This window comes from Macaca thibetana, chromosome 4 (genome assembly GCF_024542745.1).
Source record: "Macaca thibetana thibetana isolate TM-01 chromosome 4, ASM2454274v1, whole genome shotgun sequence".
Lineage (NCBI taxonomy): Eukaryota > Metazoa > Chordata > Mammalia > Primates > Cercopithecidae > Macaca > Macaca thibetana.
In genome coordinates, this window is record NC_065581.1 from 24,493,646 (window position 1) to 24,519,963 (window position 26,318).

A 26,318-nucleotide genomic window follows, 5' to 3' on the forward strand; every position below is an offset into this window, starting at 1 on the left:
ATTATGCATCAATAAAGCTAGAAAAATAAAAATTTTAAATAACTCCTTGTAGTACCATCTCCCTATATCCAGGATGACTCTGCCCTTGCCCCTAAGGTTGGTGGCACTAGCTTGCTGTCCCCTTCTCCTCCCCAACTCCTGTCATCTTACTGGCACCGTGAATGTGGATGACCAAACTCCCTTACTTTCTTGACCTTCCTGAAGCCAAACACTTTTACAGCAATTTGACTCAGGGACCCACTCCCACGGCCACACATGGCTCTTTACATATAGTAGGAAATGCCTGTCCTTGCACATGTAAAACAACAAAAGTACATTTCTCACTCCTGCCATATTCCACCCATTTTGTTCCTCTCCCATTCTGTCAGTTCTGCTGCCGCATTGCAACCTCTCATTTACTGAGCCTCTATTTCCCCACCCAGAGAAACACGCAGGGGCCCCATGACCAACGGGGCATCAGCTGTCTTTCTTATTTTCCCCTTAACTGAACCCGTGCTGCCAATCCCTATCCCCGGATGATTGCAATCACGGGCTTCTCCTCCCAGCTCTCAGGCCACTCAGCTCAGTGCCCAGGGGAAACGGTATCAATCCACGAGCTGGATTTTCAATCTCTTCCTTAATGTCTTTGACAGATGTACTGTCCTCTCAATAACATAATGACACGCCAGTACTTACCGATTTCTATGTGCGTTGAAAGGCCACACGATGAACCTCTATGGCAGAGAGAAGCCAGCACGATCATCAGCAGGCCGGGCCACAACCTGAAAGCAGACATGCTCTCATTCCCCACCGGCTCCTCTAATGACATGGGAATGCTCAGAGCTGCCGCAGCACCGTGACTCCGAAATCCAGGCGCAGACCCACCGCTTCTCTCTAAGCAGGTCACTGACCCGGGAAACCAAGCCTCATTTCAAAATAATATCGTTTTCCAATGAAGTCAACTGTTCAACTACTGTTTAGCTTCACCAGAACAGCAAACAAACTCTGTACTCCTGGGGGGTGGGGGTGGGAGGATAAACTGAAATCTGAAAAGCCTCAGGCCAGAAGCACTACATCTTCTGACCGAGGTTTTTTCTGGATTTCATTTTAACATGAAATTTGTGTAGAAATGCAAGCAAAGTTGTCTCCAGATATTTTTTGCTTTCTATAAAAAGGCTCACCTGTGCAGACAGTCAACATATTGGACCACCTCACCTTACAAGGGTGGATCTCTCATGCATCTTTTCTATACATTTATCAGGCTGTCCTGCTTCCTCCATCTCCCAAGCCACAAGTGCTGGGAAAGCTTTTATGGTGATCAGCTGGAACTGGCTTCTCTTTCAGTATTTGGCAACAGATACTGACACTTGTATGGGATTACACAAGAGCAGCCACTCCTGGTCTCTCTACCTCTGGCTGTTCTAATGGGGCTTATCCAGAGTCTGTTGCAAGGTCAGATTCCTGCAGGGGAAGCAAAGATGTCAATTCCACTTGGGAGGTGGAAGGAAGGGGGCAGATTTAGGGCCAAGAAACAGGGTTTAGAAAATGTTAAGCTTAGGGTATATCATTAGGTAGCCAGTTACACTTCATCTGTGGGAAAAATTAAGCTCCTCATGAAACTGATGGTAATCTTAAAGCACAAATTATGCATATTTTACATTAAAAGCAAGAGATGGGCTCCTAAAAGAGTGAGAGGAAATGGTATTCACTCTCAGGTTAGCCAAATGAAAGGATGAAAAGAAAATGGGATGATTTGGCCGGGCGTGGTGGCTCACACCTGTAATCCCAGCACTTTGGGAGGCTGAGGCTGGTGGATCACCTGAGGTCAGGAGTTTGAGACTAGCGTGATCAACATGGTGAGACCCCTTCTCTACCAAAAATACAAAAATTAGCCAGGTGTGGTGGCACACACCAGTAGTCCCAGCTACTGGGGAGGCTGAGGTGGGAGGCTCTCTCGAACCCGGGAGGCGGAGGTTGAGGTGAGCCGAGATTACACCACTGCACACTAGCCTGGGTGACAGAGCAAGACTCTGTCTCAAAAAAAAAAAAAAAAAAGAAAAGAAAAAAAGAATATGGAATGATTTGACACAGTTGTCTGCCCCAACAGTTTCCCCTGTAAGCTTAACACAGTCACTTGCACAGCCCCAAGGAAAGGAATCCCGCAGCTCCCCACAAACCTGAGGGCAGTAGGCCCAGCTACTCCTGATTAGTCCAGAGGCCATATGTCTACATGTTTTGTTTGGCTAACAGGATGTTTTATAAACTTAAATCAAGTTTATAAACTTTTTCTAAATGAGAAAATTCACGTAAAAACCTAGATTTCTGGCTCTCTTAAAAACAGAAGAACTAGCATCATGAAATGACACTCCCATGTGACACAACAACCAGCTGCAGCCAAGAGCCGATAGAGCATGTCCTGCTCCTCCAGTCCCCACCATCCAAGCAACGTGTGCAGGTTTCCACACCCCTTCTGGCCACCAGAGGCCTTTGAGTTTGCCTCCCTCTCACTCTGGGCCTTCTACAGCCTGTGCGTGAGGTAGTCGCAATTATTAATTGGGACTTTGGATATTCTCTCTCAGAACATCCAAGAGCAGTCAATCAATGGTTACAGTGAGAGGGTTGCAAAGGGTCACCAGGGGAAAAAAAATAATACTGCCTAGAAACAATATCTAACCAGATATAATAAAACCCATCCAAAAAGCACCAAAGAAATGGGTTCAGACCAGGTGTGGTGGCTCATGCCTGTAATCCCAGCACTTTGGGAGGCCAAGGTGGGCAGATGGCTTGAGGCCAGGAGTTCAAAACCAGCCTGGCCAACATAGTGAAACCCCATCTCTACCAAAAACACAAAAATTAGCTCGGCATGGTGGCACGCACCTGTACTCCCAGCTACTCCAGAGGCTGAGGAAGGAGAATCACTTGAACCCAGGAGGCAGACACTGTAGTGAGCTGAGATCGTGCCATTCAGCCTGGGCGACAGAGTAAGACCCTGTCTCAAAAAAAAGAAAAAAAGAAAAGAAAAAGAAAATGGGGGAGAGGATGAATAAGGGTGGGAACTGGGGAGTGGAGGTTCCCAGGACAAGGGCAGGCAAAGGAGAAAGGAAGGAAGAGTTCCCTCTCACCTGATGGTCTTGTCCTTGTAGGCTCTGGTAAGGACACCCAGCCAGGTGCTAGGAGTCATCAGGACAAGCTGGAAGTAAGACAGGAGCCAGGAGGGAATTGTTTACACTCTGAATGGGGGCTTGCAGAGGGGCACAAAACCAAGGGAAAAGGGAAGAGCCACATTGTGAACTTTCTAAGCTCCAGGCACTTTTGCCTTTGTGAAGTACTTCCTGTCATAAAAATAAGTAAACAATAAATAGAAATCACATTTTACATCTGCATTGGTGTAAGATTAACATATTAATATGCCACCTAAAAGTTCATTTTCTTCTTCAGGTTTTAGAAGAAATTAAACATTTTTGAGTGCTCCTAAAAGTTTTATGGGCCCTCAGCATGTACCTACTGTGTCTAATGGATAAGTCATCTGGGAAAGGGAGTGGGTACCGTTTGAAATAGAACCTTAAAAAGATAAGTGGACTAGGGTAACTTTTGAGTAAGAGAGGAAGCCACAATTAACTGGGCTTTTCCCGGCCTCAGTTGATTGAGGCCTTAATTGAATGATTTCTCCAGGCCAGTAGAAATGGGCTAACCTGTAATCCCAGCACTTTGGGAGGCCAAGGAGAGCGGATCACTTGAGGTCAGGAGTTCAAGACTAGCCTGGCCAACATGGTGAAAACCTGTCTCTACTAAAAATACAAAAATTAGCTGGGCTTGGTGACACACCTGCAGCCCCATCTACTCTGGAGGCTGAGACAGGAGAATCGCTTGAACCCGAGAGACAGAAGTTGCAGGGAGCTGAAATCGCACCACTGCACTCCACCTGGGCGACAGAATGAGTCTGTGGTCTCACAAGAACAAAACAAACAAAAAACAACAACCACTACCAAAAACAAACAAACAAACAAAAAAACACTCCCTCTGCAGGCAGGAGATGTAAACACGCCAGCTCCCAGCCCCAACTGTGATACCTACTGGCCGACATCCCTATTAGGACTCCCTGGTTCTCCCCAGTTCCTGCAATAAAATACAGAACAAAATAGTGCGAAATTGATTAAACTCTGCTGTTACCACTTCTGCCATATGTGACTGGCTCAAAACTCAATGGATCTGACTCAGCAAAAGACAAAGTCAAAATTTAAAGTTACTGCCTCAGCATTTTGCAAATGTCCTAGAAAAAAAGTCAACGTCCTAGAAAAAGGTGAAAGCTAGCAAGATACTCTTAACGCTGTAGGAGTTGAGAAAGGGAGATATGTTGAGACTAGTAACCTAAAATCAAAGCATAGGGCTGGGCTTCATTTGCACCCACAAATTCCCAGCATACACCTACTATTTTTACTTGTATCCTCCTTAGGTTTTAAGCTTCCCTGCTGCTTTCAGAGTCTTAAGCCCAAGTCTAATTTTTGAGCGGATGAAGAATGTTGTTTAAAGCTGCTCAAATACCTTGGTTGGACAGTATGCTCAATACTTACACCTTGGTTGATTCGATTTGGACAAATGCTTCCATTTACTAGTTGGTGGCCCAACTTTAATCTTACTAGTGGCTTGACTAGGGTAGCTAGTATGACTTTGAACACTATTGAATTTAATGTAGCAACTGTAATGAGCATTTTACGTTATCTCACAACAAACCTACGGGGTAGATACGGTTCTATTTTGTAAGTGACTGGACTAAGGTTAACCTGTCGGTTACGCAGCTTGTCGGCAACAGGCTGAGTTTGGATCCTAGTCTGTTTATTTCCAAGGCGCTGTTATGTATCGGGTGCGCCAGTAGGAGAATGCCTAGACACACACCCAGAAAAGCAGGCAGGCAGCAGAACGCGGGGTCACACTTCGACCCCTCAGAGAACCATCGCTCCCAATCAATCCTACGTGCTCAGGAGCTACAACGATGAACAAGCGTGATCATGGCCTTGGCATTTAGGGCAGGCACCAGGGCCTCTATGGACCGCGCACAAATTCCAGGGATGCCGAATTTGGGGGATGCTAAGGGGAGACAGTGGGTCTCTAGCAGCGGTTGGGGGCTCAGGAGCAGTTAGTGACAAATGAGCACCCGAAAAGTGAAAAGGTGACAGCAGTCCGCAGGTGCATCTACCAGCGAGCCTTCTCCATCCCCCAAACCAACCCTCCCCCGGGAGAAGGTCGCGCCAGGAGCTAAGCCGCGCGGCGCTCAGGGCAAGGTGCAGAGGACTGCGCGGCGGTGCAGCGAGAAAGGCGCGGAGAGAGGGCGCTGCTCTGTGGCTCTGCAACCTTCCGCCAGCTCCCCGGCTTTCCCCGCGCGTCTCCGGCGCCTCCTCGTTCCTCTTGCTTCCCCGCGACCCCTGCGTTCCCGTGCGCGCGCGTCCGCTTGCCTGTTTCGTGTCGCCGTCGCTGCCCGGGCCATGGCGACCTGCTTTTGGCTGCGGAGCTGCGGGGCCCGGCGCCTCGGGTCGACGTTTCCAGGCTGCCGCCTCCACCCCCGCGCCGGCGGCCTGGTGCCTGCCCCCGGGCCTGCGCCCGGCCCGGCCCAGCTCCGCGGCTACGTTGGGGGCCTGGCGGGCCTCTCTGCGGCGCTGCTGCGCACCGACAGCTTCGTGGGCGGCCGTTGGCTCCCGGCCGCCGCCACCTTCCCCGTGCAAGACCCGGCCAGCGGCGCTGCCCTGGGCATGGTAGCCGATTGCGGGGTGTCAGAGGCCCGCGCCGCCGTGCGCGCTGCCTACGAGGCTTTCTGCAGCTGGAGAGAGGTCTCGGCCAAGGTGAGAGCGCCTGGGTGCAGGGGGCCGGAGATGGCCGGGGACACGGCAGGGAGCAGAGGGGGCTTTGCCCCAAAGCGAAACCAGCCGCGTCGCCTCCCTCCTGTGCTCAGTTCCCCGGCGTATACAAAGCGGAAAGTCAGAGCAACAAGAAGGGAGACGACCAGCAAATAAGTTTGGAGCTTCCATTTTGTGCCGGGCGCTAGGGACACGGCCCCTGCCCTCAAGCCTCTTGAAGTGTATGCACTACCCAGTAGGGGAGGCATAACGCGAGCGCCTAATAACGAGCGAGCTGCTGCGTGTTATGATCAACAAGCCTAACCGTGGAGGGGCGGGGAGAAAGGGGAGGGGTGTTAGGGCAATGAGAGAGCACGTGTGGCCCTTCAGAGTATCTGAAATACCTCCGCAGCTGCAGGAAGCCCACGCGGGAGGCTGCTACAGCGGCCCATAAGAAGGCTGGTAGTGAGGGCCCTGGGCCAGAATCGTGAAATCGGGAACGGAGAGAGCTGTATAAAGATATGGGCTTTGTGCAGGGGAAGGGAGAAGTCCAGGACCGTTCTCCAGGTTTTCAGCCTAAATGGATAAATGCTGCTATTGGCCATTGCATAGAGAACACTGGAGAATTGGGAGTAAGGGGTGGAGGGCCATTAAATGGGGCAGAATAGAGTAAGAAGAAAACTAAAAAAGTTTCTTCTTCCTTCAAGTATTATATTATTAAACCTGGAGTCAACGCAGTGAAATTTTTTACCCTGTCCTTCAAAGCTCTCCCTCTGAAGGAATGCATCCAGTGATCCCTACGCATACAAGAGATAGTGTTAGCACTTCTTCATCCATCAGCTGTTTACTGAGCACCTGCTGTATGCCCTGCACTGTTGGAGGTGTTTGGGATACATCAGTAAACGAAAGAAAGATTGTGCCCTTATGGAGCTTACATGGGGTGGAAGGGGAGCAGAAGAGAGATCAGAACTCTAAACAACAAACATAATATCTAAGGAAATAAGTATGTGAGAGGTGCTGAGTGCAATATGGGAAAAAAGGTAGAAGTAGAAGAGGATCCGGGCCAGAGGGAAGGGGCAAGATGCAGCACCAATAGTGTGGCCAGGTGTATTCCTTTGCTAGGGCTGCCATAGCAAAGTACCACAGACTGGGTGGCCTGAACAACAGACATTTCTCATTTTACAGCTCTGGAGGGTAGAAATCCCAGATCAAGGTGTTGTCAGGGTTGGTTTCTTCTAAGGCCTCTCTCCTTGGCTTGCAGAGAGCTCAGTTTTGTCTTTGTATCTCGTCAGAGCTCAGTTTTAGACTCATTGAGTCTGAGTTGTCTGTTCACACCCAAGTGAGGATGTAAAGTAAGCAGTTGGATATATGAATGAATCTTCCCTGTATGTCTCCACATGGTCTTTCCTCTGTGTGTGTCTGTGTCCTAATTTTTTCTTTTAAAAGCAAGAGTCAGATTGGATTGGGGCCTACCACAATGACCTCATCATAACTTAATTCCCTTTTTAAAGACCCTATCTCCAAATACACTCACATTCTGAGATACTGGGGGGGTTAGGACTTCAACATGTCAATTTTGCGGGGAGCACCGTTCAGCCCATGACATCAGGGTAGATCTCATTGAGGACATGAGATACAAAGGCCAAAGTAAGTAAGTGTGTCCAGAGTTGGTTCCTGCCAGTGCGTTTGTGACCTCACTGACTTCAAGAATGGAGCCGCAGACCTTTGCGGTGAGTGTTATAGCTCTTAAAGATGGCATGGACCCAAAGAGTGAGCGGTAGCAAGATTTGTGAAGAGTGAAAGAAGAAAGCTTCCACAGTGTGGATGGGGACCCAAGCAGATTGTTGCTGCTGGGGGTGGGGGTGGCCAACATTTATTGCCTTATTTATCCCCTCGCGTGTTCCCTTTCTGTCTTATCAGAATGCCCTTTTTTCAATCCTTCCTGCAATTGGCTACTTTTAGGATCCTGCTGATTGGTGCATTTTACAGAGTGCTGATTGGTGCATTTTACAGAGCGCTGATTGGTGTCTTTTTACAGAGCCCTGACTGGTGCATTTTACAATCCCCTTGCTAGCTCCAGAGCGCTGATTGGTGCATTTTATAATCCTCTTGCTAGCTACAGGGTGCTGATTGGTGCATTTTACAGAGCGCTGATTGGTGCATTTTACAATCCTCTTGTTAGAAAAGTTTTCCAAGTCCCTACTCGACCCAGGAAGTCTAGATGGCTTCACCTCTCATAAGGACATTCAGCTACAGCCAAAGTCAGAAGCATGGCTGACACATTTGCAGAACAGCGAGGAGGCCCGTGTGGACTGAGCAAAGGGATAGAGTTGTATCAGAGGAGGTCATATGGAAAAGGGGAGGAGTGGGTGGAGCATGTAGGACCTGTGAGTTATTCTAAGGACTTGGTTTTTACTTTGAGTAAAGGGGGCACCGTGTCAGGGTTTTAAGCAGAGATATGATCTGATTTACATTTTGAAAGGCCACTTTAACCACAGTGCTGAGAATTGATAAAGACTGGCGGAAGCAGAGAGACAGGTTAGGAGGTTGTTGCATGGATTTAGGTGGGAGGCCACGGTGACTTGAACCAGGGTGGTAGCAGTGGACAAAGTGAAGAGTTATTCCATAAAGGATGTATTTGGAAGGTAGAGCCCACTGGATTTTCTGATGGATCATTATATGGGAAGTAGGTGAACGAGAGAGGTTAGTGATGACTCCAGGGCTTTTGGCCTGAGCAACTGGAAGGATGAGGATAGCTGAATGGAACAGCATTAGGGTGAGACATCAGAGTTCAGTTTTAGACGTATTGAGTCTGAGATGTAGGTTCACACGCATGTGAGGATATAAAGTAGGCAGTTGGATATATGTGTCTGAGGTTTGAGAGCAAGCCCTGGGCTAGAAATGTAAATGTGAAATTCATACCTGTGTATACTGCATATATACTTAAAGCGATGGGATTGGTGAGATCACAGGAAAGGAGTGGACCAGGGCCTGAGCTCTGGTTCCCCTAGCATCATTTTGGAGTCCCACAAGGCCCCACGAAGATCAAGGCTGCCATACAATGGTGTTAAATTGCGGGGTTCTGGAAAGCCTTCTACTCAGTCAGTGATTGTTTGGTGGCTGCAGGGCTGGTGTTGGGACCTCTTGCTGATACTAGCAGCATCATCCTGTGTTCAGATCACACCGCCCATCCTAATGTCTGTGCCCCTTGAACATTACAGTGAGGTCAGCTTCCATCTTACAAGGGCTTGGATCTTCTCAGGGAAACTTCCTTTTTGAAAGGAGGGGTTCAGGCTGGGCACGGTGGTTCACGCCTGTAATCCCAGCACTTTGGGAGGCCAAGGCTGGTGGCTCACCTGAAGTCAGGAGTTCAAGACCAGCCTGTCCAAAGTGGTGAAACACTGTATCTACTAAAAATACAAAAATGGGCCAGGCATGGTGGCTCACACTTGTAATCCCAGCACTTTGGGAGGCCAAGGCAGGTGGATCACTTGAGGTCAGGAGTTCAAGTCCAGCCTGGCCAAAATGGCAAACCCCATCTCTACTAAAAAATACAAAAATTAGCTGGGTGTGGTGGCAGGCACCTGTGATCCCAGCTACTCCGGAGGCTGAGCCGGGGAAAATTGCTTGAACCCGGGAGGCAGAGTTTGCAGTGAGCCGAAATCATGCCAACTGCACTCCAGCCTGGGGGACAGAGCAAGACTCTGTCTCAAAAAAAAAAAAAAAAGAAGGAAGGAAGGAAGGAAATAAATAAATTAGTCAGGCATTGTGGCATGCACCTGTATGTAATCCCAGCTACTCAAGAGGCGGAAGCATGAAAATTGCTTGAGCCCGGGAGGTGGAGGTTGGTTGCAGTGAGCCGAGATGGCACCACCGCACTCCAGCCTGGGTGACAGAGTAAGACTCTGTCTCAAAAAACAAAAAGCGAAGGTTCTTCTTGGCTTTGGATACACCTGTGCAGATGTGGGAAGCTAGAGCCTGGGCAGCTCTGTCTTTAGAGTGCCTTGATGGCAACCCAGGTCGCTTAGATTCTCTAGGCCTTCCTCGTTTTCTTTTTTAAAGTGGTTTTATGTGAATGAATTAATTTTTTTTTTTAGAGGTGATTTCTTCTTTTTATCTTTTTTCTTTTTTCTTTTTTTTTTTTTTGACAGAGTCTTGCTCCGTTGCCCAGGCTGGAATGCAGTGATGCTATCATGGCTCACTGCAGCCTCGAACTCACAGGCCCAAGCGATTCTCCCACCTCCGCCTTCTGAGTAGCTGGGACCACAGGCATGCACCACCACACCCAGATAATTTGTGTGTATGTGTAGAGAAGGATCTCACCGCATTGCCCAAACTAGTGTCAAACTCCTGGCCACAAGCAACCCTCCCTCCTTGGCCTTCCAAAGTGTTGTGATTATGGGCATGAGCTGCTACACCTGGTCCCATAATATTGTTAATAATCCAATGTATCCCTTTCTCTGTTTTGTGTTCATTGGAATTTTTTAAATTATGGCAAAATATGCATAACGTAACATTTACCATTGTAACCTTTTTTTTTTTTTTTTTTTTTTGAGACGGAGTCTCACTCTGTTGCCCAGGCTGGAATGTAGTGGTGCCAACTCGGCTCAATGCAAGCTCTGCGTCCCGGGTTCACGCCATTCTCCTACCTCAGCCTCCTGAGTAGTTGACACTACAGGCGCCCGCCACCACACCCGGCTAATTTTTTTTTTTGTATTTTTTAGTAGATATGGGGTTTCACCATGTTAGCCAGGATGGTCTCGATCTCCTGACCTCATAATCTGCCCACCTCGGCCTCCCAAAGTGCTGGGAATACAGGCATGAGCCACCGTGCCCGGCCCATTTTAACCATTTTTAAGTGTACATTTCAGTGGTATTAAGTGCATTCATGTTGTTGTGCCTGGGCCCTCTTCTTAAGTGTGTAAAACCTTTTCTTATGCCTCATGCATGCCCCAGTCTATATGTCAGTCTCTGGGACAAATCCAGGTTGCCAGCGAGCCACTATAATAGGGAACAATACTTGAAGACATTATGCTGAGTAAAATAAGCCAGTCACAAAAGGGCAAATGCTGTATGATTCTACTTATATGAGGTACCTAGAGTTGTCAAATTCATAGAGACAGAAAGTAGAATGGGCCAGGCATGGTGGCTCACAATTATAATCTCTGCACTTTGGGAGGCCAAGGCAGGAGAATCACTTAAAGCCAGGAGTCTGAGGTTGCAGTGAGCTATGATTGCGCCACCACACTCCAGCCTGGACGTCAGATCAAGACCCTATCTAAAATAATAATAATAAAGTAAGGAACTCTACCTTTGTATGGTAAAATTAAAGTTGTTCTTATGTACCATAAGCAATAATAGCTGTTTCCACAATACTTATTTCTCTTTTATAATTTATGACCCAGTATACCTCTTTAGATGCAACTCGAAATTGGATCTCTATTACTCATCAAAGAAGGGTCAGTTAGCATGAGCAATATAGTGAGACCTTGTCTATACAAACGAAAATTCTTTTTAATTAGCTGAGCATGATCATCCTGTAGATCCTGTTAGCATGAAAAGTCTGTATGGCACGACAACAACTACTTTAAGGGGAAGATAAGATTTCTTTCTACTTCTAAGTGATGCTGTGATACCTTAGGCACTAAAGCAGAGCTAGTAATGCTTTTTTAGTTTCACATTGGCTTATTTTAACAGATCAAGGTAATCGTTATAAGATGTATATAACATGATGTTAACTTTGTGGTCTAAGTGTTTAGCTATCAAGCTGGATTCCTTAGTAGACCAAATCTTGCTGTCAAAGTGTTCTTGAGCTACACCTTGATGTTTAGAAAAAAAGTATTTGTTACATCTTGTAGAATCTACTGTTTGAACTTTTCGTCCCCTGTAGCTGCCAATTCTGCATGTACTAGTCCTCTAGAAATAGGTTAAACTGAAGCAACTTGATGGAAGGAACTCTCCACAGGGCTTATTTTCCAAAGAAAAGTATTGTTTGAGAAGCAAAGCTACAAGCCTACCTAAGCATATCATAAAGCTGTCCAAAAATAACTCAGAGCCAGTATTGTGGATGGAAATGTAGTGCCCGAGTCATATTCTGCTTAAAGTTGTAACAGATACAGATGAGTTAACAGAAAAAAATAGCTGGGCATGGTGGTGTGTGCCTGTGGTCCCAGCTACTCAGTAGGCTGAGCTGGGAGGATCACTTGAACCAAGGAAGCAGAGGTTGCAGTGAGGTATGATGACACCACTGCACTTCAGCCTGAGTTACAGAACAAAACCCTATCTCTTTTTAAAAATTTTTAAAATTTTTAAATTTTTTTTTAGTTTGTGTGCTTCTCATCGTCCAAACCCAGACCCTGTCTCCAAAACAAAGAAACAAAAAAACAGAAGGTCAATGTATGTTTCCCCAAGCATCTTACTCAGCGTTGTCCAGAAAAATAGAACCAGTGTTCTATGAGAACCAATGTTATATGTATGTATATGGAATCATAGATATATAGGAAGAGAGTTCTTATGAAGGACTGGCTCGGGTGATTGTGGATGCTGAGAAGTCCCACCCTCTGCTGTCTGCAAGCTGGAGACCCAAGAAAGCTGGTATGTCCAATCTGAGTTCTAGTCTGGGTCCAAAAGTCTGAGTACCAGGAATGCCAATGTCTGGTGTCTGGCAACAGGAGGAAATGGATGTCCTAGCTCATGCAGAGAGTGAATTTGCTCTTCCTCTGCCACTTTGTTCTTTTCAGGTCCTCAGCAGATTGGATGATACCCACGTGAATTTATGAAGTCAAATCTTCTTTATTCAGTCTCCTGATTCAACTGCTAATCTCTTCCGAAAACGTTCACAGACATACCCAGAAATAATGTTTTACCAGCTCTCTGGGGCTCCTTGAACCCAGTCAAATTTACACATAAAATTAACCATCACAGTCAAGGAGAATGAGACCATACAGCTAATATTTTAGGATATTGAATTTTATTTAGCATTCTGTGTTACGCTTGGCATTTTATTACTTTTCTGCCTTGTTATTTCTTTTGCAGGAGAGGAGTTCATTACTTCGAAAGTGGTACAATTTAATGATACAAAATAAGGATGACCTTGCCAGAATAATCACAGCTGAAAGTGTAAGTTCAGGGTTCTGACTTGGTGCACTGAGAAATTCTCCAGGAATTCTTACACTAAACTTGGGGAAGCCCCTGACTTCCCATCACTGCTGGCTGTAGCTAAAGAATATGTGGTTCCTTCTCTACTGATCAAATGCCAAATCATTATTGTGCCAGGGTACTTAGATTTGCTAAAATAAAATTCGTATGTTCTAGTTTATTCTTTAATAGTATCCAAAAATAGATTTTGTGTGCAACTATATGCATAACTGCTGTTTCACCATTCTGATGTTTTTTTCATGGTACTGTTTTGGTGGTTTTTTTAATATTGTTTTTGTACATTTTTAAATATACCAATACTTCTTCCATAGATATAATAAATTATTTCATATCATGGTTACAATACTTAGAAGATATTGAAGGGAGGAAAATTTTCCTAATTTGTAAATATATTGAGAATGCAAATGACTCTTGTGGTTTAGGGTGATACAGTCATCATTGTAATTCTGCTTTTTAAAACTCACGCCAAAGTCAGAAATTTTCCCCACTCTTGGCTATCGTTGTAGGAGACTTTTCTACTCTTCTTGCACCTTGAAGAATTTAGGAACACAGAGCCATGCTTTTATTATCAGAAGGTAATATGTGGGTTCTTTTCTGGTTTAATTTAGGGAAAGCCACTGAAGGAGGCACATGGAGAAATTCTCTATTCCGCCTTTTTCCTAGAGTGGTTCTCTGAGGAAGCCCGCCGTGTTTACGGAGACATTATCTACACCCCAGCAAAGGACAAGCGGGCCCTGGTCCTCAAGCAGCCCGTAGGCGTGGCTGCAGTCATCACCCCGGTAGGTGACAGTGAGATCAGCAAGATCCTAGGGTGGGAGATTGGATAGGGAGTTGGGAAAGAATTCATTCTTCCGCCTGAGCAGGTGTGCTTATCCTGTTAGTTTTGTCACCTGTTCCTGGTTTCCTGATACTTTCGCTGGATGTGGAAGTGTGTTTCCTGGTCCTCTGATGATGTTAGGTGTGGTGGCAATGAGTGAAAGGATGCATTTCTAATGCCTGCAAAAGTGGGATGCGCCGCAGGAGGACCCAGGGGCTCTTCTGACTTGGCCTGGAGGCTTCTTCCTGGCATTGCCTAGCACCTCTGAAAAGATCTTCCGGTATTTATCATTTTTAAAAAGACTTAAGATATGACACATTTTTAAACTTGCCATAGTTTGGAAAAAAAGTGTTATGCTTAATTGATGGTTATCATCAATAGCAAAGCATGTGTGGACCCACCAGCAGGCATTGGGCCAGGTTCTAGAGATAGAAAGGCTAAGAAATAAGGTATCACATCTGCCTGGATGGGGCTGCAGTATATTTGTGGAACACCCAGCTTTCCCTCTGGGTCCTGCCTTCTACTAGGTCTCATGTTAACTTCTCTCCTGTATCTGTCAGCTGGTCTCGAGACGTCTGTGCTTTTCCTGCTCAGCATAGTTACTGACAGAATCCCCCTGATTGCCTAGATGGACTAGGTTTGACTTGAAGGTCACTATTTACTAACTGTGCAACCGCGGCCAAATTACTTAACTGCACTGTCGCCGTTTTCTCGAACTTGCAAATGAGGTTAATATCAACCTCATTGGGTTGTGATAAGGATTTAATTAATTTTAATTTTGAAGTACTTAGAAAAATACCTGATACAGAGTAAGTATTATATAATAGAGTTTTTCAAAATAAAATACTGTTATTATAGGTGTGTCTGTAGGCATCTATAAATATGTATGTGGAAGGAAGTAATAAATCATCTGCCATTTTCAAAACCATTGCTAATATTTACTCCCATGGGCCTCAGGCCAAATCCAGCCCACTACCTATGTTTGTAAATAAAGTTTTATTGGGACACAGTCACACCCATTCATACACCTACTATCTGTGGTGGTTTTCACAATACAGCTGCAGAGTTGAGTAATTGCCATAGAAACTATACATTCTACAAAGCCTAAAAAATTTACGATTCGGCCCTTCGCAGAAAAAGTTGGCAGACCCCTGGTCTAACTCATTTTTTACTGTGTTCAATTCCAAAAATATTTCCTATCTTCATGAGCCTTTATCTCAGAGTCCCTCAAGTTGGCAGGGGGTCAGGTGTTCTGAGAGCTCACCTGTGCAGCCAAACGGGTTTGTCAATCAGTTGTGCAATGGAATTTGTTCACTGCCTTCCCAGCCTGCCTTCCTTTGCACTAATGAGGCGGTCCTTCCTCTCATATGCTTCCTCTGCTCTTCTAACCCCAGTGGAATTTCCCCAGTGCCATGATCACCCGGAAGGTGGGGGCCGCCCTGGCAGCCGGCTGTACCGTGGTGGTGAAGCCTGCCGAAGACACGCCCTTCTCCGCCCTGGCCCTGGCTGAGGTGAGCCGCTCTCCCTGTGTTTGTACAGAGCAGACAAAGTCCAAAAATTAATGTGTATCTGGGACAGAAAGAAGCAATTTTGGAGTCTACTTCTTTGCTTATGTCTCCTGATGCATGGTGTGGTGTTTTAATCTACTGGCAATTATTTTAAGTCAGCTGTAGCTCTTTTGGGGAAAAAAAATTGATGAGGGATTTTCTGACATCTGCAGGCCATGTATTTTCAGCCTACTGTAAAATTGGTATCTATCCATCATCTTCATGAAATAGGCACTTAAACATGGATGTTTCTCACATTTAGGAAACTTCTTATTTACCATTCCCATTCCCAGTTCAACCTGCATTCTATTAGATCTTATTCTTTTGTTTGAAAACCTCAAGTGGCCTCTTGTGTCACTCAGAGTAAAGTCCAGATTCCTTAGTGGCTTTCAAGGTCCTATAAGATGTCACTTCCCACCCCCCAGTATGCCTCTGACCTTGTCCATCACGCTGGAGCCCCTCACTCTTCATTCATCTGCTTGGACCACTCTGGCCCCTGCTGCTTTCCAGACCCCACCAGCCTTGCCCTCCACTCAAACTTTATACTTTCCCTCTGTCTGGAGCGCTCTCGCCCAGATATCCCTATGACTTGCTTCTTCACATCTTCACTCAAATGCCACCCTGTCTAAAAATCACAACTTGGCTGGGTGTGGTGGCTCACGCCTATAATCCCAGAACTTTGGGAGGCTGAGGCGGGCAGATCACTTGAGGTCAGGAGTTCGAGACCAGCCTGGTCAACATGCTGAAACCCTGTCTCTACTAAAAATACAAAATTAGCTGGGCGCGGTGGCACGTGCCTGTAATCCCAGCTACTCAGGAGGCTGAGGCGGGAGAATCGCTTGAACCCTGGGGGCAGAGATTGCAGTGAGCTGAGATCGTGTCACTGCACTACAGCCTGGGTGACAGTGAGACTGTCTCAAAAATCAATCACAACCTCACACTCTGATGCTCCTGATCCCCTTCTCTGCTTTGCTTTTTCCCCCATTACACCTAAAACCACCTACCCTATCACTATTTGTAGGCCTTTTCAGTGGGCAGGGCTAGGAGATATATATATATGTGTACACACATGTATATACACAATAAAATGCTACAGAAATTCCTACAGAAACTTCCAATTCAAATTCAGTCCTGTAGACTTTTTACTTAACTTCTTTTATATTATATCTGCATCTCTTTCTTTCCTGGTTTCTTTTTTCTTTTTTTTTTTTTTTTTGGAGACAGAGTCTTGCTCTGTCACCCAGGCTGAAGTGCAGTGCGCTATCTCGGCTCACTGCAACCTCTGCCTCCCAGGTTCAAGCAATTCTCTGCCTCAGCCTCCCGAGTAGCTGGGATTACAGATGCCCACCACCACACCCAGCTAATTTTTGTATTTTTAGTAGAGATGGGGTTTCACCATTTGGCCAGACTGGTCTTGAACTCCTGACCTCATGATCCACCCACCTTAGCCTCCCAAAGTGCTGGGATTACAGGCATGAGCCATCGCACCTGGCCTCTTTCCTGGTTTCTAAAGACTCAGGAAATTACTAAATTAATATTCCATATGTACTCATTACACAGAACAACAGCTTCTGAATATTAATTTTATTTTTAAAAAATATTAATTTTAATATCACCAATGTGCCTATTGAAAATGGTTTAATTTTTTGGTATTTTCTCTTTCCATTCTCATTTTTAGTAATAAACTTTTATTTTAGAATAGTTTTACATTTACAGAAAAAATCGCAGAGATGGGGTATTTTCCCACATATCCTACACTCAATTTCTCCTATTACTAGCAGCTTACATTAGTATAGTATATTTGTTACAATTAATGAATGAATAGCGATACACTGTTATTAACTAAAGTCCATACTTTAAAATCCATTCTCAGATTTTATTAGTCTGTACCTAGTCTCCTTTTTTCTGTTTCAGGATCTGGTCCAGGATATCACATTACATTTAGTTGTCTTGTCTCCTTAATCCATCTTGGCTATAAACATTTCTCTGTATTTTAAAATAGTTACACTGTACCTGCATTGCAAGGCTACAACCATTACATGCTCTATTCTCTCCAGTTTAACCCTCCTTTAGACTTAGTTCAACAAGCAGCTGTATGTTTATGCTCACCACCAGTGCTCATGCCAGTGTCTCTCTAGACATTTGGTGATCAGCACCTCTCAGTCTGTAGTAGATTCCTTAGGAAGGGCTTGTGGGAATAATATTTTCCCTTCTTAAATGTTGTCAGTAGTCTGGGTCTATTGTGCTTATAAATCAGTTTTGCTAGGTATAAAATCCTTGGCTCACATTTTTTTTTACTTGATTATCTTAACTATATTCTCCATTTTCTTCTGATATAAAGTGTTGCTCTTGAAAATTCAGACAGTAACCTAAGTTTCTTGCCTTTATAAGTCAAGTTGTTTTTGTTTTTTGGGGGTTTTTTTGCCTAGATCCACAAAAGGGTTCGATTTGTTTTTTTTCCCCCTTTAAAGACCAGTAATGTCACTAGAATATGTCTTTGTGATGATTGCTTTGAGTCCATACTCTAGGTATGCAGTGTGCTCTTTCAGTACGTAGTTTCCAGCCTTTTTGTTTTATATCTCTATAAAGTTTTCAGGATTTGTTCCTCACCATTCGTTTGGTTTTACTCCTTTAGGGACTCCTATTATCCATGAGTTGAATCTTTTTTGTCACTTTCTCTTTTATCTTTTTCATCTTTTCTCTAATTTTTAAAAGTAGCTTTCTTTTTTTTATGGGTACAAAATGTCTGATTTTATTTTATTTTTTAATTTTTATTTTCATTGGTTATTGGGGAACAGGTGGTATTTGATTAACATGATTAAGTTCTTTAGTGGTGATTTGTGAGATTTTGGTGTACCCATCACCTGAGCAGTATACACTGCACACAATTTGTAGTCTTTTATCCCTTGCCCCCTTCCCACCCTTTCTCCCTGAGTTCCCAAAGTCCATTGTGTCATTCTTATGCCTTTGCTTCCTCACAGCTTAGCTCCCACTTATGAGTGAGAACATATTATGTTTAGTTTTCCATTCCTGAGTTACTTAACTCAGAATGATAGTCTCCAGGCCAGGTGCAGTGGCTAACGCCTGTAATCCCAGCACTTTGGGAGGCTGAGGTGGGTGGATCACAAGGTCAAGAGATCGAGACCATCCTGGCCAACACGGTGAAACCCCGTCTCTACAAAAAATACAAAAATTAGCTGGGCATGGTGGATTATCTTTTTGATGTGTTGTTGGATTTGGATGTGTTAGCTAGTATTTTGTTAAGGATTTTTGCATCTATGTCCAACAGAGGTATTGGTCTGTAGTTTTCCTTTTGGGTTATGTCCTTTCCTTGGTTTTGTCCTTCCTATGAAGCCAGGGCGATACTGGCTTCATAAAATGATTTAGGGAGCATTCCCTCTTTCTCTATCTTGTGGAATAGTGTCAATAGGATTGGTACCAATTCTTCTTTGAATGCCTAGTAGAATTCTGCTATGAATCTGTCTGGTCCTGAACTTTTTTTGGTTGGTAATTGTTTTATTACCATTTCAGTCTTGCTGCTTGTTATTGGTCTGCTTGGGGTATCTTGTTCTTCCTGATTTAAGCTAGGAGGCTTGTTTATTTCCAGGAATTTATCCATCTCCTCTAGGTTTTCTAGTTTATACGAGTAAAGGTATTCATAGTAGCCTTGAATGATTTATTTCTCTTTTCTTTTTTTTTTTTCAGTTTAGTAAATTGTTGCCACATGTTTGCTGTTTCTGTTTATAGCTTGCAAGCCAGGCTGGAATTCCTCCAGGTGTATACAATGTTATTCCCTGTTCTCGAAAGAATGCCAAGGAAGTAGGGGAGGCAATTTGTACTGATCCCCTGGTGTCCAAAATTTCCTTTACTGGTTCAACAACTACAGGAAAGGTATGTGACTCAAGTTTCAAAGAAAACAAATATCTTTCTAATATTTTATCTTGATAGGTTATAAAAATACTATTTCATCCTGATCACCAATTTTGGAAAGATTTCCAGCACAGTGTTAAAAGCTCTGTCACAGGCCAAGCACGGTGGCTCACGCCTGTAATTCCAGCACTTTGGGAGGCTGAGGTGGGCAGATCACTTGAGGCCAGGAGTTCAAGACGAGCCTGGCCAACATGGTGAAACCCTGTCTCTACAGAAAGTACAACAGTTAACCAGGCGTGGGGGTGCACACCTGTAATCCCAGGTACTCAGGTGACTGAGGCATGAGAATCACTTGAACCTGGGAGGTGGAGGTTGCAGTGAGCAGAGATTGTGCCACTGCACTGCAGACTGGGTGACAGAGCAAGACTCTGTTTCAAAAAAAAAGGTCTGTTGGTTGAATAAAGTAATATCTGACCATCCTCTGGAGATATTTTGGACAGTTCTTTATGGCATGACATAGGTTCCTGCTTGACAAAACCAAAGAAATTGGGGTAGTGAGGGTCCCATTATTTTTGCATTACTTGTTGTATGTGAAGTGGGTGAAAGTTCTCCCTTGTATTTTTTTCAATTCTGGAATGCAGGTTTCTTTCAATAATGTAAAATTAGAGATTCCAGAAACACACAATTAATGTTGAAATGGATGTTTTTGAATTGAACAGAAATTGTGTTTAGTCTAAAAGTACTTAGATAATTGACAAGGTCTTTTTCTTTGAGTTTTTTTCCCCTTAAATGATGAAATGTTCTTTGCTGAACACTTAATGCGTTTGCCTGTAAGTAGATGTTTATCCTTTTAAATATCCAAAAGAGGGCCAGGTGTGGTGGCTCATGCCTGTAATCCCAACACTTTGGGAGGCTGAGGTGGGCGGATCACAAGGTCAGGAGATCAAGACCATCCTGGCTAACACGGTGAAACCCTGTCTGTACTAAAAATACAAAACATTCGCTGGCGTGGTGGTGGGTGCCTGTAGTCCCAGCTACTTGGGAGGCTAAGATGGAAGAATGGCGTGAACCCGGGAGGCGGAGCTTGCAGTGAGGTGAGCTGAGATCGCGCCACTGCACTTCAGCCTAGGTGACAGAGCGAGACTCCGTCTCAAAAAAAAAAAGTTAAGAAATTAAAAAATAATAAATAATTTTTAAAATGTCCAAAAGAGAAAAAATCAAGGTAGAACAAAAGTTTTTGTTTATGGTGTTTCTCTTCAGATGGTGTGCTTTTTTTCTACTAGTTTACATATACACATATATGTATCTGTACTCATAGTATTCATGTCCATAAACACATAACAGATAAAAAATAATATAAATCTGCCCAGGTGTGCTAGCTGACACCTGTAATCCTCACACTTTGAGAGGCCAAGGCAGGAAGATTGCTTGAGCCCAAGGAGTTCAAGACTAACCTAGACAACATGGTGAAACCCTGTCTCTACAAAAAAAAAAATTAGCTGGGCTTAGTGGCACACACCTGTAGTCCCAGCTACTTGGGAGGCTGAGGTGAGAGGATCACCTGAGCCTAGGAGGTCGAGGCTGCAGTGAGTTGTGATCATGTCACTGCACTCCAGCCTGGGCAATAGGAGTGAGACCCTGCCTCAAAAAATAATAAAAATTAAAAAGTCTAATTTCAAAGATTTTGTGCATCTGTGGCCATTTTAGAAACCATGAGAAGCATGAGGGAATAATTTAATTTTTTTTTTTTTTTTTTTGAGACAGTTGCCCTGTTGCCCAGGCTGGAGTGCAGTGGCATGATCTCGGCTCACTGTAACCTCCACTTCCTGGGTTCAAGTGATTCTCATGCCTCAGACTCTTGAGTAGCTAGGATTACAGGCATGTGCCACTACGCCTGGCTAATTTTTGTATTTTCTGTAGAGATGGGGTTTTGCCATGTTGGTCAGGCCCATCTGGAACGCCTGGCCTCAAGTGATCCTCCCTCCTTAGGGGCCTCCCAAAGTGCTGGGATTATAGGTGTGAGCCAGTGTGCCCGGCTGGAATAATGTAATTTTAATGCCTCCCAGTCATAATCACTTTTGTCATGCTATAAACTCATACTCCAGGAGTAGTGCTTTGGAATCCTACCATTCATTCATAATAGGAAGGGGAATTTTTAGATCCATACACTGCTATGCCCTGATCAGTGGGTCTTACAATGCAAACTTACCTGCAGAGGGATTCAAATGTTACTACGAAGTAGTTAGAAAAAAGAGGGAAGCCTGGGAGAAAGGGTTGTAAATCCTTCGTCGTTCAAGCCAGAGAAATTCCCAGGATACTGGGCGAAGGGCAGCAACTCAGTTTTCTCAGCAAACTATCCTCATCTAACAGGGCTCCAGGAAAATATCAGCCATGACCCTGCCAAGTCCAGCTTTGCTCCTCTTTACCTAGGACAGTGATGGACCTCAAGTGACTGAATGGGAAATGTGACAAATATAGCTAAAAGGATAATTAATGCATATAGCAAGCACCTCTGCTGAGCTGGTCTTCAGAGATTAGTGGCTCAGCTGCTGGTCCTGGGGTGGAGAACCTTTTCTTGTAACTGAGGCTTACACAGCGAGCCTGTTCTAGGGATGCCTGCCCTGCCCTTGCTTCTTTCTAGGGGGGCCACCCCTCCCAGGACCCCACTGAGAGGACAGCAGCCAGGTTTTAAAGCGCATGATACGTCGTCTCTTCCTCTGTTCAGAGAACTGAACCCTGAGTGGTCATTAACTTGAGCGAAACGTAAATTGTGGGCTGGCCAGTGATCTAGGACAAGTAGCCTGGCATAGAAGGGTGGGCTGGGTCAGGGCCTTTTCCTCTCGGAAGTCCCCTCTCCTTCACTAGAGAAGACAGCTGTTTTCCTTTCTGTTTCTTTCTCTCTCTTATGCCTATTAAACTTCCGCTCCTAAACTCAAAAAAAAAGATAAAGAAAGAAAGGTAGGCCGGGCCAATCACATGTGGTCTTTGGAAGCTGAGGCCCTGAGGTCAGCCCATGGGAACTGGAGCTGAAAAGATTCATTAAGACATCACAGAAGTTTATACCATACCCAGTGGCCAGGGCAAGCCGCCTGCCTGGAAAAGCAGAGACTGAGTGGGGAGAGGACACTGTCAGAGGACACAGAGCCAGCGCAGGTGGAGGGACAGACACCAGAGACAGGACCTATGCTCAAGGCCAGGTGGAGGCAAAATGGAGTGACGCAACAGTGAGAATCATTTTGCACTGAAGCAAATCCAGGAATAGTCAATGACATTTCTTAAAAATTTTACAATAAAAACATAAAAAAAAAATTGTAAATGGTCATATTGCATCCAGTAAAGAAATACGTGTAGTCTTAAAACTTGAACTACTTTGTTGAGCAGTAATGTTTCAGAGAAGATTGTTACTACCATTTGATAGCTGGAATATTAACATACGGACACATACACAGGACCCACACAGGCCCAGCTTTCCAGCCATTCTGTGTTTTTATCAAGAACCCTGTCACAAAACTCATGACCTCAGAATGTACAACACTTGGGGGGCAACGCTAGAGCCACCTTGGGCTTGTGAACACGGTCTGTTTCACTCGAACCATCTCAAGTGTGGTCCCATCTTCCCTGCAGCCATGACTAGACAAAGACCTACTATCCTTAATTAATCATTTAAACATCCCTGAGCAGCTTCTTAGGCTATGAAATCTCTTACTGGATATTTAAACTAGAATAGCTATATGTACCAAAAGCCTTACTTACTTATACATTGAGCTAGCAATTCTACATGTTCATCCTGACAGAATAATCACAGCGTTTGTTTTGTTTTGTTTGTTTTTTGAGACAGAGTCTTGCTCTGTCGCCCAGGCTGGAGTGCAGTGGCACAATCCACAGCATTTTTTTAACAGCAAGGATGGAAACAACCTAAATGTCCAACAGATGGGGCCTGAATAAATAAATTACAGAATAGCCATGCAGTAGAATACGATGTACGCATCTAAAGGAATGTTCTAGGCCGGGCACAGTGGCTCACACCTATAATCCCAGCACTTTGGGAGGCTGAGGCAGACAGATTACTTGAGGTCAGGAGTTTAAGACCAGCCTGGCCAACATGGCAAAACCCTATCTCTACTAAAAATACAAAAATTAGCCAAGTGTGGTGGCACATGTCTGTAATCCCAGCACTCAAGAGGCTGAGGCAGAAGAATCGCTTGAACCCAGAAGATGGAGGTTGCAGTAACTGGAGATTGCACAACTGCACTACAGCCTGGGCAACAGAGCGAGACTCCATCTCAATGATGATAATAATAATAAATAGACAAAGTTCCAGAAATGTATGTGCTGACATAAGAGGATCTTCACATTATAGTGTTACATTAAAGGAGCAAGGTATAAAATGTTATGAAAATTTTAAGATAGATGTCCCAAATATGTGATTCATTAGGAAGATAAAGCAGGTTACAAAACTGTATAATTATGTAATTATACCATCCTGTTTTTTTTTTTTTTTTTTAGATGTACATGTACATGAACCTGCATGGCTAAATTCTAAATGGATGTAGTTTAAAATGTTATCAGTGTAAGCTATGGATTGTGGGATTCTAGGTGATTTTATTACCTTATCTCTATGATTTTTAAGCCCATCATATAATTGTTTTGGATAGATAATACGCTTACTTATATGGTTCGAAAATTAAGACAGTATTAATGTTTGCCATGACAAGTCTCACCCTCACCCCAACGCTGACTCCCTCCCTCTTTCTATAAGTAATGACTTTTTGTGTCTTGTCTCAGCATTTATTTTACTAATTTATTTATTTATTTAATTTTTGAAATGGAGTCTCACTATGTTGCCCAGGCTGGTCTGGAACCCCTGGCCTCAAGTAATCCTCCCACTTCAGCCTCTTAAAGTGCTGGGATTACGGGTGCACACTACCACACCCAGCCTCTTCCCAATGTTTCTTTATCAAATACAAGCAAATGTAAATACCTATTCTCATTTCTCCCTTTTCTTATGCAAAGAGTTATCCCATGTACCCTACTGTGCACCTTGCTTTTTTCACCGTTTGGTAATTTTTTTAAACAAAGGCTTATAACAATCCTGGTAGTGGATTTCTGTGCTCACAGCATTCTCTCCTCTGCTCACAGATCCTGTTGCACCATGCAGCAAACTCTGTGAAAAGGGTCTCCATGGAGCTGGGAGGCCTTGCTCCATTTATAGTATTTGACAGTGCCAACGTGGACCAGGCTGTAGCAGGGGCCCTGGCATCTAAATTTAGGAACACCGGACAGGTGAGTCCTGAAGAGTATTTCAGGTTGTGTGTGTGTGTGTGTGTGTGTGTGTGTGTTACAAAGATCCCACCACCTCTACTGCCTTAAATCCCAGAAGGAAACTACTTTTGGGTTCCTTCCACTATTCATTCTTTATTCATTGACTCTGTCAGCAAATATTTAGTATATGCCTGACTTTTTTTTTTTTTTTTTTTTTTTTTTTTTTTTTTTTTACCAGGGACTATACTAGACTCAGAGGGGCCCCCCCAAAATAAGTTGCAGTCCCTGGCTTCAAAGAATTTTCTGAACAGCAGATGTCCTTTAGTCAAATTGTTCTCTGTTTTCTTCTTTCCCCTACCCTTTTAATCTGGTTATTTGTATAGTTTTCTTTCATTGATCTCTTTTCTACTGAATGGATATAATCATCTCCTCAGACACAGAACAGCCTTGAACAATTGGGGTCTCTGAGGCCAAGGGAAAGAAAGTAAGAAAATGTTGAGGAGGGTGGTGGCTGGAAAAACTCAAACCCCTGCTGCCTGCTATGACCCAGTGGGGCCTCGCTGTCCCGAGATGGAGGGAGCATCAGAGGTGCCCTCTACAGGGCACAGGCCCACGCCAGCAGTGTTTTGGAGGAGTAACGGGGCTGTCCTGGGAGACCAGAGGCCTGAGCTCGTGTCTTCCTAGGAAATCCTGGAATATTTGATCTGTCAGGGACTTTCACAGTCATCAGCTCTACAAACGTTGCATTTTACAGATGAGGAAATGAAACTCTAGAAGGAAAAAGTGACTTGAGATCAGACATATTCGGGCCACAGTGTCAGATCTGCTGAGGAGCTGGGACTCTGAGCCAAGGATCCTGTCTTCCAGTTCTATCCAAGCTGCTGCCAGGATCCTGCCTTCTTAAATATTCTTAAGCATTTCATCTTAAAAGTACCATCAATATGTAATTTTAAATGCATTCTAGAAACAAAGTAAATATCCCCGAAAGGTTATATTGTAAAAAACTATGAAATGTTGTGTGATATTCTCTATCAAATAATTTTCATCCTTGCTTTGGCCTTTGGTAATTAAGTTTTTCCCTTCCACATAACCTGAATAAGCTTGGTTTGGTCAGAAATAGGTATATTTTCCTTCATAAACACAAAATGTCAATATATGTTACCATCAGTAACACTATAAGGCTACAACTTGGGGACAGGTATGGTGGCTCATAACTGTAATCCCAGCATTTTGGGAGGCCAAGGCAGGAGGATCACTTGAGCCCAGGAGTTGGAGATCAGCCTGGGCAACAGAGTAAGACTGTCTCTACATTTTTATTTTTCATTTTATTTATTTATTTATTTATTTATTTATTTATTTATTTATTTATTTATTTATTTTGCAACAGAGTCTCACTCTGTTGCCCAGGCTGGAGTGCAGTGGCGTGATGTCAGCTCACTGCAACCTCCACCTCCCGGGTTCAAGAGATTTTCTTGCCTCAGCTTCCTGAGTAGCTGGGACTACAGCTAATTTTTGTATTTTTAGTAGAGACGGGTTTCACTATGTTGACCAGGCTAGTCTCGAACTTCTGACCTTACGTGATCCACCCACCTCGGCCTCCCAAAGTGCTGGGGTTACAGGCATGAGCCACTGCGCCCAGCCAAAAAAAATTTAAAAATTACCTGGGGCCGGGCACGGTGGCTCAAGCCTGTAATCCCAGCACTTTGGGAGGCCGAGACGGGCGGATCACGAGGTCAGGAGATCAAGACCATCCTGGCTAATACGGTGAAATCCCGTCTCTACTAAAAAAATACAAAAAAACTAGCCGGGCGAGGTGGCGGGAGCCTGTAGTCCCAGCTACTCGGGAGGCTGAGGCAG

At 44.4% G+C, this 26,318-nt stretch overlaps 3 protein-coding genes across 7 annotated transcripts in view; 2 read left to right on the top strand and 1 right to left on the bottom strand.

Annotated features, from left to right (window-relative positions):
• Positions 1-5,608, bottom strand: part of GPLD1 (glycosylphosphatidylinositol specific phospholipase D1) — a 70,655-nt gene extending 65,047 nt beyond the window's left edge. Inside the window, exons 1-2 of one of the 4 annotated variants that reach the window (XM_050788203.1) lie at positions 5,430-5,608; positions 676-761 (exon numbers count right to left, since the gene is read on the bottom strand). In XM_050788203.1, coding sequence (XP_050644160.1) covers positions 676-761; positions 5,430-5,461 — 118 coding nt within the window. In that variant the 5' untranslated portion in view covers positions 5,462-5,608. The other 3 variants (XM_050788201.1, XM_050788204.1, XM_050788202.1) reach the window with 3 other exon arrangements.
• The window catches only part of ACOT13 (acyl-CoA thioesterase 13), an 812,642-nt gene that overhangs the window by 602,467 nt on the left and 183,857 nt on the right, over positions 1-26,318 (top strand). The gene's annotated exons all lie outside the window — the stretch shown is intronic.
• The window catches only part of ALDH5A1 (aldehyde dehydrogenase 5 family member A1), a 35,813-nt gene continuing 14,747 nt past the window's right edge, over positions 5,253-26,318 (top strand). The window contains exons 1-6 of the mRNA XM_050788214.1: positions 5,253-5,813; positions 12,843-12,926; positions 13,574-13,744; positions 15,177-15,293; positions 19,077-19,220; positions 24,339-24,482. Coding sequence (XP_050644171.1) covers positions 5,460-5,813; positions 12,843-12,926; positions 13,574-13,744; positions 15,177-15,293; positions 19,077-19,220; positions 24,339-24,482 — 1,014 coding nt within the window. The 5' untranslated portion in view covers positions 5,253-5,459. The remainder of the gene's footprint in view (positions 5,814-12,842; positions 12,927-13,573; positions 13,745-15,176; positions 15,294-19,076; positions 19,221-24,338; positions 24,483-26,318) is intronic.